The sequence below is a fragment of the Aulonocara stuartgranti genome, assembly GCF_965226115.1.
Source record: "Aulonocara stuartgranti genome assembly, chromosome: 19".
Taxonomy (NCBI): domain Eukaryota; kingdom Metazoa; phylum Chordata; class Actinopteri; order Cichliformes; family Cichlidae; genus Aulonocara; species Aulonocara stuartgranti.
This window is the reverse complement of record NC_138955.1, coordinates 23,510,549-23,524,683: the sequence shown is the minus strand read 5'-3', so window position 1 is coordinate 23,524,683 and position 14,135 is coordinate 23,510,549. Positions and strand designations below refer to the sequence as shown.

At 37.6% G+C, this 14,135-nt stretch overlaps 1 protein-coding gene across 13 annotated transcripts in view; it reads left to right on the top strand.

Annotated features, from left to right (window-relative positions):
* Nucleotides 1-12,071, top strand: part of slc4a11 (solute carrier family 4 member 11) — a 104,140-nt gene extending 92,069 nt beyond the window's left edge. For all 13 annotated transcript variants that reach the window (XM_082516513.1, XM_082516515.1, XM_082516511.1 and 10 more), the window contains 5 exons: nucleotides 2,671-2,836; nucleotides 4,543-4,716; nucleotides 6,175-6,370; nucleotides 7,497-7,666; nucleotides 8,707-12,071. In XM_082516513.1, the coding sequence (XP_082372639.1) occupies nucleotides 2,671-2,836; nucleotides 4,543-4,716; nucleotides 6,175-6,370; nucleotides 7,497-7,666; nucleotides 8,707-8,773 (773 nt within the window). In that variant the 3' untranslated portion in view covers nucleotides 8,774-12,071. The remainder of the gene's footprint in view (nucleotides 1-2,670; nucleotides 2,837-4,542; nucleotides 4,717-6,174; nucleotides 6,371-7,496; nucleotides 7,667-8,706) is intronic.
* Nucleotides 12,072-14,135: the final 2,064 nt, after the last annotated feature.

Here is a 14,135-nt window from a genome sequence, read left to right as displayed (position 1 = left end):
AGTGTAATATAGTGTGTTTCTTACTTTAAAACTGTTTTAAAACTAAAAATGTTTGAATAATGTGACCACGTGCAGCACTTTTTTTCACCCTATTTCTAACACTTTTATTTTGGAGAAGGTGTTGTGACTTTGGCCTGTACCAGTAAATTCAAGTCATTGACACAGGTGGAGGAAAACGTATCTTGCAATTCTCACACACGCAAAGCGATAGAGGTTCATTGCCTTGGTCAAGGATGTTACTGCGAGTAGTCAAGAACTAAACCATCAATTGTCTGTGTGATTAGTGGAAGACTTGCGGTATAGCTCGACAGCTATATAATGTCCACTTCATTCAAAAGAGACCACAAAATAAAACTTGAAACTGTCCCTAATACTTGGTTAGTGGTTAATTAGTTTTCTCTTTTCTCAGTAATTGTGTATTTATTAAACCTTGCACATGTTTTTTTCTATTTAGTAAGGGGAGATTCATGTTCTTAAAACTCTTTAAACCTTGAATGCCCACACAAATTCCATTTCAAATTACTACATAATCATGTGATAAAGTGAGTGTTCACAGGACTCTATGCAATTCTGTGAAAAAATAAGTACACCCCATGATTCACTGGCTTTTAGAACCACCTTCAACAGCAATAACTTGAAGTAATTGTTTACTTTGACTTTGTCAGTCTCTCGCGCTGTTGTGGAGAAATTTTGGCTCAGTCTTCTTTTTAGGGCTGTTTCACTTGATTGAGGTTTGTAGGTAGCTCTCTTCTTTGGTAACTTTACTTTGGTAACTTTATTGTCCCTAACGGGAAATTGATTTGCAGTATGTCCGTACAAACAAACAAACAGACAACCAACACATCACATACACACTCCAAAATAATATAATATAAGCCTGAGAAAACAACCTATATTTGTCATCAAAAAAGTACAATGTGCAATGGCAACAACCCCCTTCAAGTCTCACTATAGCGTTTCAGTCAGGCTGTGTCAGGGACCATTGAAATACTAGGATTCTTTTCTTTTTCTGTTGTAGATTTGCTGGTATTGTTGAGATGACCATCCTGTCGAGTGAGACTGTTTGGCCAAGTTTTAGCTGGCAGACAGACAGCTTCATATTTAACATAAGGATACAGTCCACTACAGAGTTCATGGTTGACTCAGTAACTGTAAACTGCCCAGGTCTAGTGACTGCAAAACAAGCCCAAATCATCAGCACTCTGTCACCATACTAGAAAGTTGGTAGAAGGTATTTGTCCTGATACGTTGTGGTTTTTGCCAAAACAGGCGCTGTGCATTATTCTTAACCTGTGCTACCATGCTCTTTTTAGAAATAAGAGGTTTCATTATTTTTCTAATTGTACTGTCATTAACTTTAATATTTAACATGGCTAATGGAGCCCTGAAGAGTCTGCAGTGTAGCTCTTTGCTTTTAATAGTATCTCTGCAGTCTTGCAGTCTGACCTTGGGGTGAATTTGCTGGGACGGTCACTCATGGGAGGATTGTTGCATTGTGTTAACAAACACATGAATACTCCAGACCTGCAAACTGTCGAAACTTGTGCTTTTAGAGAGGAGCTCGCACATGCGGATGATCAATAATCAAGTGCATGTGATTTGCAGCACTATGCTACTACTTATCCTCTTAATTCCTATGAAGGCCTGTGAAAACTTTATTTATCTCTATAGTCTGTCACGGCATTTTAATAGAAGATAACTGAGACATTAAATCGTTTCTTGAATGCATCTATAAATATATATTTTAATAATTTACTCTTGAGAGCTTTTTTGAGCATCTGGTTTGTCAGGAATAGACATTTAACATTTTTACACAATTATGAAATAAAATTGTTGAAGCAACCTAAGTGTAAACAGTGATTGCTCAATCTCTTACTTTGTGACATACTGTGGTATTTTTTGAGCTCCATTTAAGGAATTTGAAGATATCCTAAACTTACTTGAAGATACTCCCAAACTTATAACCTTTTTATTTCCAAAACATGTTTTCTAACTGCGAGGCCCCTCTTATTTAACGCCTTTATTGTCTTTTTATGTTCCCCAATCAAGGCACAGGCCAAAACACATTGGAGATTTTCAATTTTTATCCTCTATTGTTTAGCATCATTTTGTGTCCCCATTCATTGTTGCCAAGGCAGCAGCTGTTCTCTAGAGGTCGACATAGAAACAAAGAGATCAGTGCCAAACCCTCAAATGAATTTAAATATAAGTGCTTTACCTCCAGAGACAATAAGTCATAAGATAATAGAGCCATTATTGTATTGTCATTCCTTCCTAAATTTAACCAACTGCACTTAATAATTCAACCGCCTTTGACAGGAGAGTGTGCCAAAAAAGATGTTCAGCATTTGAAAAAAAAAATCCAGCCTCTCTTATGATTATTGGTGTGAAAAAAACACGAGTCATTACAGGAGTTTAAGAGACAGTCGTGTTTGTAATGATTGAATGTGATGAGATAGGAGTAATGCTAATGAATTTTACACAGCTCTTTTCTTGAGAATATTCTTAATGAATTTCAGTATATTCATACATCTTGTTGGAAGCAGATGTTTCTCATGTCCCAGGCTAAAGTTAAATATGAGTTATGATGGCGGTTTAAGGCATCATTTTGTAATATAAACTTAAACTCGTGGTTGTTTTTTTTTGTTTAATTTTCTTCCTTTGAAACAGTTCCAGTGTTTAAAGTTCATAACCGGCCCACCTTCAACGTGGCACCATTTGAGCGGCTGTCGCCCATGAACGTTGTCAGCGCCATGGGACTCGGCTTTCTCCTGGCCCTCCTTATCTTCATCGACCAGAACATCGTCGTTTCACTGACGAACGCACCAGAAAACAGGTAAATCCTTATATGCTGAGCAGACGTTGGACATCTAAGAGATATGATTGCAAAACTCTCTTCACTGAAAATAGCTTAACAACACCAAGGGGAAAGTTGAGTTGATTCTAGTATTTGCTTAGCACTCTTCCTGTGACCATTCGGAATGCTGTCAGACTTTTAGAGATCCACTCCTCCACTTTGGAATTTGCTTCAACCGGATATTTTCCAGTCTGTTGGGGAGGGTGGAAGTCAAATTGTCACAGTCAGAGAGCTCTAAAGAAGCCTCGGAGCCAAAACACAAAACAAAACAAAACACCCAGTTCTTCTAAATTTGCATTGGATGGGCCAATTTAGAGCCATCAACCATCTAGCAGCCCTACAATGAAAACATATAATGATGGAATTTCTGGCATTAGCTTGTACATTTGTTGGACAGAGATTAATTGGATCTAAATGTCTGCTCTAAATATGGAAGAATTCCCCAGAGGGCAGATATCCACTAGTCCTCAAAATTCAGAAAAAGAATTAAAGATATCTAAAAATGGGACTCATTGTGAGATGAAAAAGAGTGGTAAACAGAATTCACTTTGTTTATACCTCATGTCTTCCTTCATATGTCATTAATAAAAGAGTCCCAAACAGCTGAAGCTATTTCTGCTGCAGCTTTGTTCTTTGTGTTATTTTATCTGGTCCATTCCTTTATTTGCTTTACATCTTTTTTGAAGCATTTGAACTTTTTTCCCCCACCCGCACAGATATTTGATTCCATCAGTCGTGTTAGTTTAAAAAATATGACAACATTTTGAAAATGAATAAAGACTTTACAGGCTCTCAGCATGATCCCAACTTACAAAGTTATATATATGGTTGTTGAGTGGATATAAATGAAAATGAAGCTAAAGGCTTCTTCACCAATAAAATCCTCTTTCACTTAGATTTATGCTTGATGACCTAAAGTTTCCTATGCACTGTAATTTACAGTATGCAGCGGTGCCAATGTCATATGCAAGGGCATAGAGCAGGAGGCACGACTAGTGATCAGTGTGTTCATATTTCTTTACAACACTGCTGCTGTCTGCCTTCAGGCAGCATATTTACAGTTTTAGGCTACCAACACACACACACACACACACACACACACACACACACACGCACAGTCCCCCTCATACCACCTCAGAGATGATGCATTGCAGTGATCCCTCACTAACAGGGGCAAAAAAAAAGTTTGGTGGCATCAAAAAGGTCGCAGCCTTGTTTTTGTGTAACATTACTGTAATGTCATGCTCGGCTTATGATGTCATCATCAGTGACATATTGGTTGTGCTTTTCATTCTGTAAAAAAAGAAAAGAGAACGAATCCACAAAAATGTACAGGATTTTTTCTTTTATGTTTAATGGGAAAAAGTTAGTGAAACGTGAGCGAGGTTTGTCGAAGGGCATCACTGACCTTAGGAGAAAGATGCCCTTTTTGGTTTTAGCAGAAGTGTACTAGTAGTTGTAGAGTGTACAGGCAGACTACTGTCACGTGGACTTACTTCTAAAAATTTGTGTATGGCAGTTTTCTTGTGCGTGCCTTTAAACCTATTTATAGAACTTATGGTAAATGTACTCTGTTACTTTTTTACATTTGTATGTAATTTGTCCCTTTATGGTTTTAGAGGCAGCTTTAACCTGTTTTTGTGCTGCATTATGCTGTTGACTGTAATGGTTGCGTTACTCCTCAGATTGCTGAAGGGTACTGCATATCACTGGGACCTAATGCTCTCTGGGCTCATTAACATCCTAATGTCAGTGCTGGGGTTGCCCTGGATGCATGCCGCCTTTCCCCACTCCACCCTCCATGTGCGCCAGCTGGCTTTTGTGGAGCAGCGCGTTGAGGGGGGGCACCTCTACGAGACGTGAGTTACCCACCCTCTCACTTCCAGTGCTAATCAGATTCTTAATTAAAGCTCGTCTTCAGAGCGTGTGGCGACTGTAATCTTGAGTTGTATCCTGTTCTTCCCTGATTGCGTGATTACTATGTAACTAAAGATTTTCCCTCGGGGTGGAAGAGGTGAGGGAGTTTTTAATAGATGAGAGGATTATGTTCATCATTCTGGCCACACAGATATGTGCAAAATTACAGTTTGCATATATTCGGGATTAAGAAAGTAGTTGAGTATGGTTAATGGAGACTAGGGGGGACGGTCTTATATAAGTTCAGAAGATTTAATTAGAGATATAAGCTGGAGAAAAGTGTGCCATTTCAGGAATTTTGAAAGTGTGTATATGTCTGAAAATTTTGAATATTAGTATCACTGACTGTTTATGAACAGCTGTTATTTCCAGTGTTTTTGAAGGTGTACTACATAAAGTATTTTTATTGCATCTTTATTAGGAGGTGCTTACTAGTCCTGAACAGGTGACATTAAATTAAAAAGACTCAAGAATAAGATAAACACAAGGTAAAATAAATAAAAATTACACAACGAGAAAAATGTGAGGTTTCAGCTCCACAGGTTGAGTCCAAATGAGGTCATTCCAAGGTCACAGATGCAATCCCTCACGTTGCTTTGATTGTTTCCTTAAAATGATGGTGAGGTCCATTTTCAACTTCAGAAAACATATATAATTGTGCAGGTTCTTATTGATTAATACTAAATACTTTAAAGCTTTTCCAGCTTTATACAAATCAAAAGTAATCTTTGTCATATTTCACTTTGCAAAGCAGATGCATTTTTAAATAGCAAATTCAAAATGCTCACATGTTTTGTTTTTTTTTAAGTCTAGCCGACACCTCCAATCATGTTCCATTAATTGGAGTGCAGGATTGCTGGTGCCTGACTTCAATTAGCTTTTGTAGATGTCATTAGCCTAGGGCTTTCCTTACTTTTTCCAAACAACTCTGCAAATTTTTTAAATCAACTATACTCTAGCAAAAAGCTTATTTGTATTTTATTAATTTAAACTTGTGTTTGTTCATGATGCGGATGAAGAGATGTTCTTATTATCACACAGGCGACTCATAAGTCCTGATCATTTTTGTTATTGTTCAAAAAGAGTGGTTAATATTTTTAATCTGTAAGAAGAGAGTTATCAGTAATAGCAGAAATCTTCATCCTTTTTGTGGTTTTAAAAATAACAGGATCTGTTAATGAGATATTGGAAAAAAATATATAGCATGTCTTTTCCCCACTGCTCAGGCCCCTTAAACTCTGGGAAGTGGGTCTGGAAAATTCCTGATTTTTCAAATGAAAAAATATGCTGCAATACTGATAACAAAATCCCAGAAAATACATTGTCTGTTGCATTGTATGAATCAATTGGGGGCTTTCCAGTAACCATTCATTTGTATGTTATTGTGTGCGTTTTCTCAGTATCGTCCAGGTTAAGGAGACCCGTCTGACGTCTCTGGCTGCCAACATCTTCATTGGCATATCAGTGTTGCTGTTGCCTCTCCCGCTGCAGTGGATACCCAAACCTGTCCTCTATGGCCTCTTCCTCTACATCGCCCTCACCTCCATCGACGGAAACCAGATGTGCGACCGAATGGCTCTCCTTCTGAAGGAGCAGGTCAGAAAGTGTGTGGTGGAAGTAACAGTTGAATAAATGTGTGTGTCCGTGTCCATATGTCGATAGCAGGGCTCTGCAGATCAAACGGTTGACTGTGTGCCCGGTGCTGGAGGACCAGACACGAGTGAAATGGTATTTGCAAATATAATTTTTGTGCTCGTATATTCACAGTACGAGGTGGGTAGTGTTTAGTGAATTAAGACAGATAAGCTGATAAATTAACATTTTTATTCTAGTATAGTGTATCAAACACATAACAATACTAAAAGAGAATGCTGATTGTTTGTCTTGAGTGTTTTATCCTTTGTGTCCGATTTAACCTTCCTTCTCTCTCAGTAAAGATGTAAAGCAAGGCTTGCCATTTTTCCCTACGCTTGGTAATGTCACACACTGGCGCCTCCTAATGACGATATGAGGAAATGACTCAAAATTTACAGGTTTCGCTGTGTAGAAAGCCTGCATAAGTGTAAATCTTAGTGTTGTAGAAGCATTTATGCTCATGTACATATACAATCATGCAAAGATTAAACTGAAAATAAAATAAATGTATTAATTAAATAAAAGTAAAACCAAACCTTAAAAAATCTCATATAAACATTGTTCAATTTAATGACCACATTTTTTTTGCTTCGTATGAAATCCAGATCTTTGTCTGTTTTCTTCTTCACATAAATACATTTTCTGTCCTCACCTGTAGATAATTCCAATTTACTGACTGTACAGGTACCAACCAAGCTTTAGAAGATGCAGATTTGTCCTGTCATTTTTTTTAAATTTATTTGCTCTTTGTTTGTTATAAGATTAGTACCTGACACCAGATCAGTTGGTGGAGCTAAATTAGTTTTTGCTGCAGCTCGACTGGGACTGCATGTCCTACCAACAATCAATGTTATTGTGGTATACAGTCACACAGGAGATACTATAAATGCAGTTATTGTACGTTGTAGGAATGAATGCTAAATGTTCGTTGTGATTTAAAATCCAGAGTGCACTTCTTAAATGCGTGTGGGTTGCCCACTTCCCTTAGTCATTCCTTTAAGTTTGCAGGAGACCTGAGGACAGTGAAGAAGAAGAGCCACAGGGGAGATTGTTTTTTAATCTGTCTTGATCCTCTCACCTCCTGCAGACATCTTACCCACCTACCCACTACATCCGCAAAGTGCCCCAGAGGAAGATCCACTACTTCACGTTCCTGCAGATGATGCAGCTGCTGGTGCTGTGTACATTTGGCATGTACCCGATACCGTACATGAAAATGATCTTCCCTCTGGTCATGATCCTCCTAATCCCAATCAGGTACGACTGTGACCACTTTGTCCCGTAAAATTGTTTTCTCGGGTGCTTTAAACCAGGGTGACATTCAGCACCACACGGGTAATAACAAGAGCTGTGTCTGACCTAAATCTGCCCTCTAGATGAAAAAAGCTTTAAATTACAGTGAAGTCTGGTTTCTGCTGTCTTTTTTTTTTCTTTCAAAAATCTTCATATCTCTCTAAAAAGTGCTATTATGGGGAATAAAGTAGACAAGATGATGGATTATCTTTAAATGTTAAAGTTTAAAAACAGAATAATGTGGAATGGAAAAAAACTGCAACGTCTGACTGAACGATACCCAAATATTGATCAGATTGATAAAACTTTGAAACACACTGTATGGAGGCTTTTACCATAATGATCAGATGCAGAACTAAAGCACAGCATACAAGCCTACTGGAAATACCTGAATTTAAAAAACAAAGTTTCAATTATTTATTAGATGATCACAGTGGATAAATACACTGAAAAAATACATTTTTCATGAGGTGACCTGCATTAGTACATTTTTGTGTGGGGAAGAAGTATTACACATATGCTTGAGACACGACACAGCATTGATATTCAGCAAAGTTGTGCTTCAGGTTACTGGGTGCGAGCTAATTCAATATTCCCCTTTTCACTTGTTTGTTTTGGTTCCCTCCAACTTTGTTTTTCCAACTGGATTGTAATAAAAATCAGGTTACATTAATGAGTTAAAAATATAGGGGGAAAATTCTCAGTCATTCTTTTTTCAGTCTGATTTTATAGTGCAAATGTTGACACTTAATCACCATGAAGGTAAATGTGTATAAAATAATAATATCCTGAAACCATAAAGTGCATCTTTTAAAGTTTGGGGGCTCGTAAATTAGCCACTGTAGAAATGCGCTCTTGATCACTGGTAGCACTGATAAGAAGGCGGTCAGTTTTATCTGGTAAAATCAGACACTGGAAAGGCTTTGGGGTTTATTTTCTTCTTATGCTTTCTTTCTGCTCTAACAAGCACCAACTGACATGAATTATTTCTGCTCTGTGTTTAGGAACAACGTGCTCCCTCATATCATTGAGGCCAAATACTTGGACATAATGGATGCCCAACACATGTAGCTACAGATGGAATAAGCTCTGGATCCACATAAAGACATCTGGAATTTAAACAAAAAAAAAAAAAAGAAAAAAAAAGAAAATTAACAAAAACATATTTTTCAATGCAAAACTGTATGGAAAGGAAATATATATCGACTGTTTTGATTTTTGTATCCGATAAGAACATTCTTTTAGGTGAAACACTGGAAAAGTGGCAAGTCATGTGAAGAGGGACGAGAGTCGTGGGAAATATTTTCCAAACATTAAACGGACAGCATCTCTCTGAAGGGGAAATTCTACCGAAAAAAAGGAAGGAGGAAAAAAAATGAAACATAAAACGGGACCATCCAGAACTCCCTGTTTCACTTCTGTTTGACCCTCTCAGATTGTTCAGTGCCATATACCTCCATCTTCTCCATTCACACCTTTTACTTTTCTATGGTAACACTTTACAATATCCTACTGCAGTGTGTACATCTGTGTTTTAACCTGTGGGCAACTGCTTCAAGTATTCACTAATACTGCTCAAGTAATAAAACTGCTGCCAGTGGAAATTGCGTATTAATTAGAAAGGTGTAATGGCACAATGTCAGTATGAACATTATCTATTTTTGACACTTTGCACTCACATTGTGTTTTTACACTGCCATACAGGGAGGTTTGCCATCTGTACACTGTGTTAAGTATTGAAAATCTTTTCCATGGACCACTTACATGAAAGTAATACCGCGTTTAGGCCACTGTAAAGAAAATCTTTACCTTAATCATTGTGCAGTGTTAAAACCTTCACATTCCTACACCTTTTAGCTGTGATCCTCCCTTTTATCTATGTAGGACACGTGCGTCCTTACATGTTTTGATTCTAAGTCATTCCAAAAACGTTAGTATTCATTAAGGTGTGTGTGCGTGTGCGTCTGTGTGTGCGTGTGTGCGCCATCATCTAGCTTTCTGCCGGGTCTTAGAAAACCGAATTTTTAAGGTGGAATTTAAGTGCTCAGATGAATTTTAAAAAATACATTCCACGGGTATATATTATGTGTAATTATTTAGAAAGACAGCACAAACCAAATCATATAGTAAAGTCTTTATGAAATTATGAATATATTAGAATATATTATGGCAGTATATAAAACTTATTATTGTTCAAATCTAGGATTATTTATTTATCATGATGACCGTTTGTCAAGTGGAGAATGATCATTTTGTGTGTTTGCCCTGACCTGTTGTTCTCTTTTTGCTCTTTTTCATCCCACAGATACCAAATGTTGTATTCCGAGTGTGTCTCACATATGACTCTCCCACAGTTTACATATCAAAGTCCCTTCCAGTTCCATGTCACAGTTCTGGTGCATTGCTAGTAAAGTCAGGTTAAAAAAAACAAAACAAAGCATCTGAGAGCTTTGGACTGAACAAAATGCATTTTTTTTCCTGTGATCAAGTGTTCAAAAATGAGTTTTAGAATAACCCAGTCTTGTTTTCTATTTAGATGTTATGATTAGATCAGTGCTTGCAGATGTTGTCATGTAATAATCCAGGTGTCTGGAGAGATTAATATTGTTATCTACAGCTCAAAAAGAAAAAAAAGATTCTAAGCACTGATTTGCTTAAAGCATGTCACCTGGGTTTTTAATACAATGTGATGCCAATGGACATGTATCCTACATGAGAAAAAAAAGTAGCAAGTCAAACAGTAACTTCTCATTAAAACGAATGCAATGCTCAATATTTAGCAATACTGTGTATAAAGCAGAACTTCACCAGTGATATTGGGGTGAATCAGCAAAGGCGGACCCATCACTGAAGCAATGACAGGCCAGCTGTATTTTTACAACAGCACCTTTTCAGTCCATCCTCATGGTACAAACGCTGCTCTGCGCTGATTTGATTACGTTACACATCAAGAGGAAAAAATAAATAAAAAATATATATATATTTGCCTGTCAAAGAGGCATCCACAGTGGCAGATTTTGTTGCTTTCCCAATATCCAAATGGCAGCTCCCGCACTTCTGTTCAACTTTGTCTTACAGATGTGAGAAAGATGTCCAATTTAAGCAGATGGATGTCTCATGCTGAGATAGCAAGGCATAAAAGCCTGCAAGCATTTGCATAATCCTTGGACTAAGCCTTAAGACAGCACTGGTGAAAGCAGGATGAGATTGTGAGGTATGAAGGAATATGTACAGTTTGCAATGCAAAGTTTAGTTTTTATTAACTATCCATTATAATCCAACGCAAGGTATTAGTTTCTAACTTTGGACTGAGATTTACTGATTCTTCTTCTTATGTGACAGTACTGTTGTTGTTCCTTGATATCCTCACTGTACTGATAATTTTGGAATAGCAGCAAACTTCTCTCAGAGGACTTGATATTGGATTTGGGATGAAAGATACTACTCAGTTTGTGAAACCTTGACTTCCCCTTCCTCCTAATTGGATTTGTTTGAAATTGCGTACTGTGATGTTTTGTTTAGGTTAACCACCCCTCTTTTCTGATTTCATATAGCCTACTTTTTCTAATCATGAATGTATGATGTGTGGATTTTTATATAGCATACTAATTTAGGTGTCAAACAGAATCTGTAATTTTGTCAAAAAGATCAGCTATATTTGTAAGCTGTAAGATGTAAAATGAGAAAAAATGGTTATCAAAACAGAATGTGTTGGTTTACTATAGAGTGTGTGTGTGTGTGTGTGTGTGTGTGTGTGTGTGTGTGTGTGTGTGTGTGTACACACACACACACACACACACACACACACACACACACACACACTCTATAGTAAACCAACACATTCTGTTTTGATAACCATTTTTTTCTCATTTTACACACACACACTCTACGCTGAAAAAGAGAGATTATCTCAAGCTGTTTGCCAAATAAAAAGTAGTAGTGATGTAAATAAGTGTGTGCTTGTGCTCACTGTGAATTGGTGATCAGATTGTCGTAATGTTTGATATTTATATTAGTGCCCTTTAGACAAAGGTTCCTTCTAATGTTATTGACCACCTTGACCATTTATCTACGGCCACTACCAGGACAAAACGTTCCCCTCAGCAGCCTTGTTCATTTAGAGGATATTACAAAAGGTCAAGACATTATGTGCCACATGGTTACATAAAGAATGCAGTGTATTTTCAGTATGCTAATCTGCTGTGGAAGTAAGAAGGTAATCGACTCAAAATAACTTCTGGGTTGTGCCAAGTAATGCAGCTGTAGGACCGTGTGTGAAATACAGCTCCATGCTGCAAACATGCATCTATTTCTACTTATGTTTCTATTTTTTTTGTCACAATCTTGTTTTAATAAAAATAAAAACCCACTCCTATATTTATAAATTACAGAGAGAGATTTTTATGTATCTTAACACGTTTCCAAAAATTTTAAGTTATCTGTTATTTCACCTATAAATTTCCTGCTCTGTGGGGAATTAATAGGCATTGTTGGTGCTTTAAGTATCATCCTTCCATTGAAACAAACCTCGGTGTAAGCGCTATTATCAATGTTACTGACATTCATCCTCGCATGGGGATAAAACGCTTCAACCGCTCTTTAACCAGTAGATGTATTTACAGCGCCGCCTTCAGGACTGTTTTTATATTCCCAACTTCACTGAAAGGGGATCCTGTGTGTATTGGTACCATAATTACTGAATGAGTAATTACGTGTTTTAATAAATATTTATCTCGAACTGATGTATAGGCAGAAAAAAATATCAATTTTTAGAGTATAACATCGTCTCTGTTGCACTGCACCTGCGCAGATGACCGCAGATCTCTTAAGTCATAAGAAACCTGGCAGTGCAGGTGATCAGCTCTGTGGGGTTATTAATAAAGGTACGCGGACAGAGTCGCGTTAAATCAGTTAAGTCGCTCTGCCGCTCTGGGCTGCATGGTGCGGAGCTCTGACTGTATAAACGATGGACGACGCGACAGCACTTTCTCCCATGGTGCAAAAATGAAGCCAAAATATTCCCCTCGTGGAAGCTGCCATATTGCGCTTTTGGAGCCAGAGTGCGGAGGAGTGACTTGAGGTGGAGCGACTGCGTCACGCTCCCACCCGCTGGACGTGACCGCAAAGTCTGTATTTTTGAATGATTCCTTAGTTTTTGTTATCCATTTTTTAACAGATGACATCAGCTGCATACTCCACAGAGACCCAGAGTTACTGTTAATATCAAAAATGTAATGCTGTCCTTTGAGATTTTAACAGAAGACTGTGAGTGTAATGGATCTAAAACTGTTTAAATCTTCAGAGCACTCTACAGCCTGGTAACATGAAAACTTTAAAAACAGCAGCAGAAGGTTTCAGTAGTGTATTGTAATTTGTTCTTTTTATTTAATAATAGAGTCCACATAATTATTACCAGCTACACCCACCATGGGAGAAACTGGTGAGAGAGACCATCAGGACCAAGCTGGGTTTCCTGGGTCTAGAGGTTTGGAGAAATTTTTTTTTTTTATTTAACCTTTATTTAACCAGGAATGTCCCGTTGAGATCAAAGACCTCTTTTTCAAGGGAGTCCTGGCCAAGAGGCAGCACATTTCAAGACAAATACATACGAACAAACAAAGTTAAAATTACACAAAACAATTACACATTATTGAGGCAGCCTGTAGGCCTTTGAGTTTAGTTTTAAAAACATTTAAAGACAACAATTCAGTTAGTTTCCAGTCTTTCTGTAACATGTTCCATGAAAAAGGCGTAGAGTGGACAAAGGCTTTCTTACCCAGCTCTGTGTGGACAAGGGGAACAGACAACAGCAGCTGATCATTTGAGCGCAAGGAGTAAGAACCACTATTTGTCCTTGTGACCAAAGTACAAATATAAGGAGGCAGCAATCCAAGCATAGCTTTGTAAATAAAAGTGTACCAATGCCCCTGTCTTCTAATGGCCAAAGAAGGCCATTTTACTCTTAAGTACAAATCACAGTGATGGGTCAGGTATTTACAATTGGTAATAAACCTCAAGGAAGCATGATACATCGTGTCCAACATTAGAAGACATGAAGAAGAAGCGTTCATATACAGAATGTCACCATAATCTAACACAGATAAAAAGGTTGCAGTGACAAGATGTTTTTTTACTGCAAAAGAAAAGCACTGTTTATTACGGAAGAAAAAAACGAAGTTTAAGTCTCAGTTTCTTTACTAGTCTCTCTATATGTGGTTTAAAGGTGAAGGAGTCATCAATCCAGACACCAAGGTATTTATATTCATGAACTATCTCTATGACATTTCCTTCAAGGGTGGACACCACTGGAATAGGCTCCGGGACCTTCTTTGACTTGGAAAACAACATTAGCTTAGTCTTGTCAGCATTGAGAACTAATTTTAGCTGAATAAGTGAATGCTGGAAAGCAACAAAGGCTTTCTGTAAAGTTTCA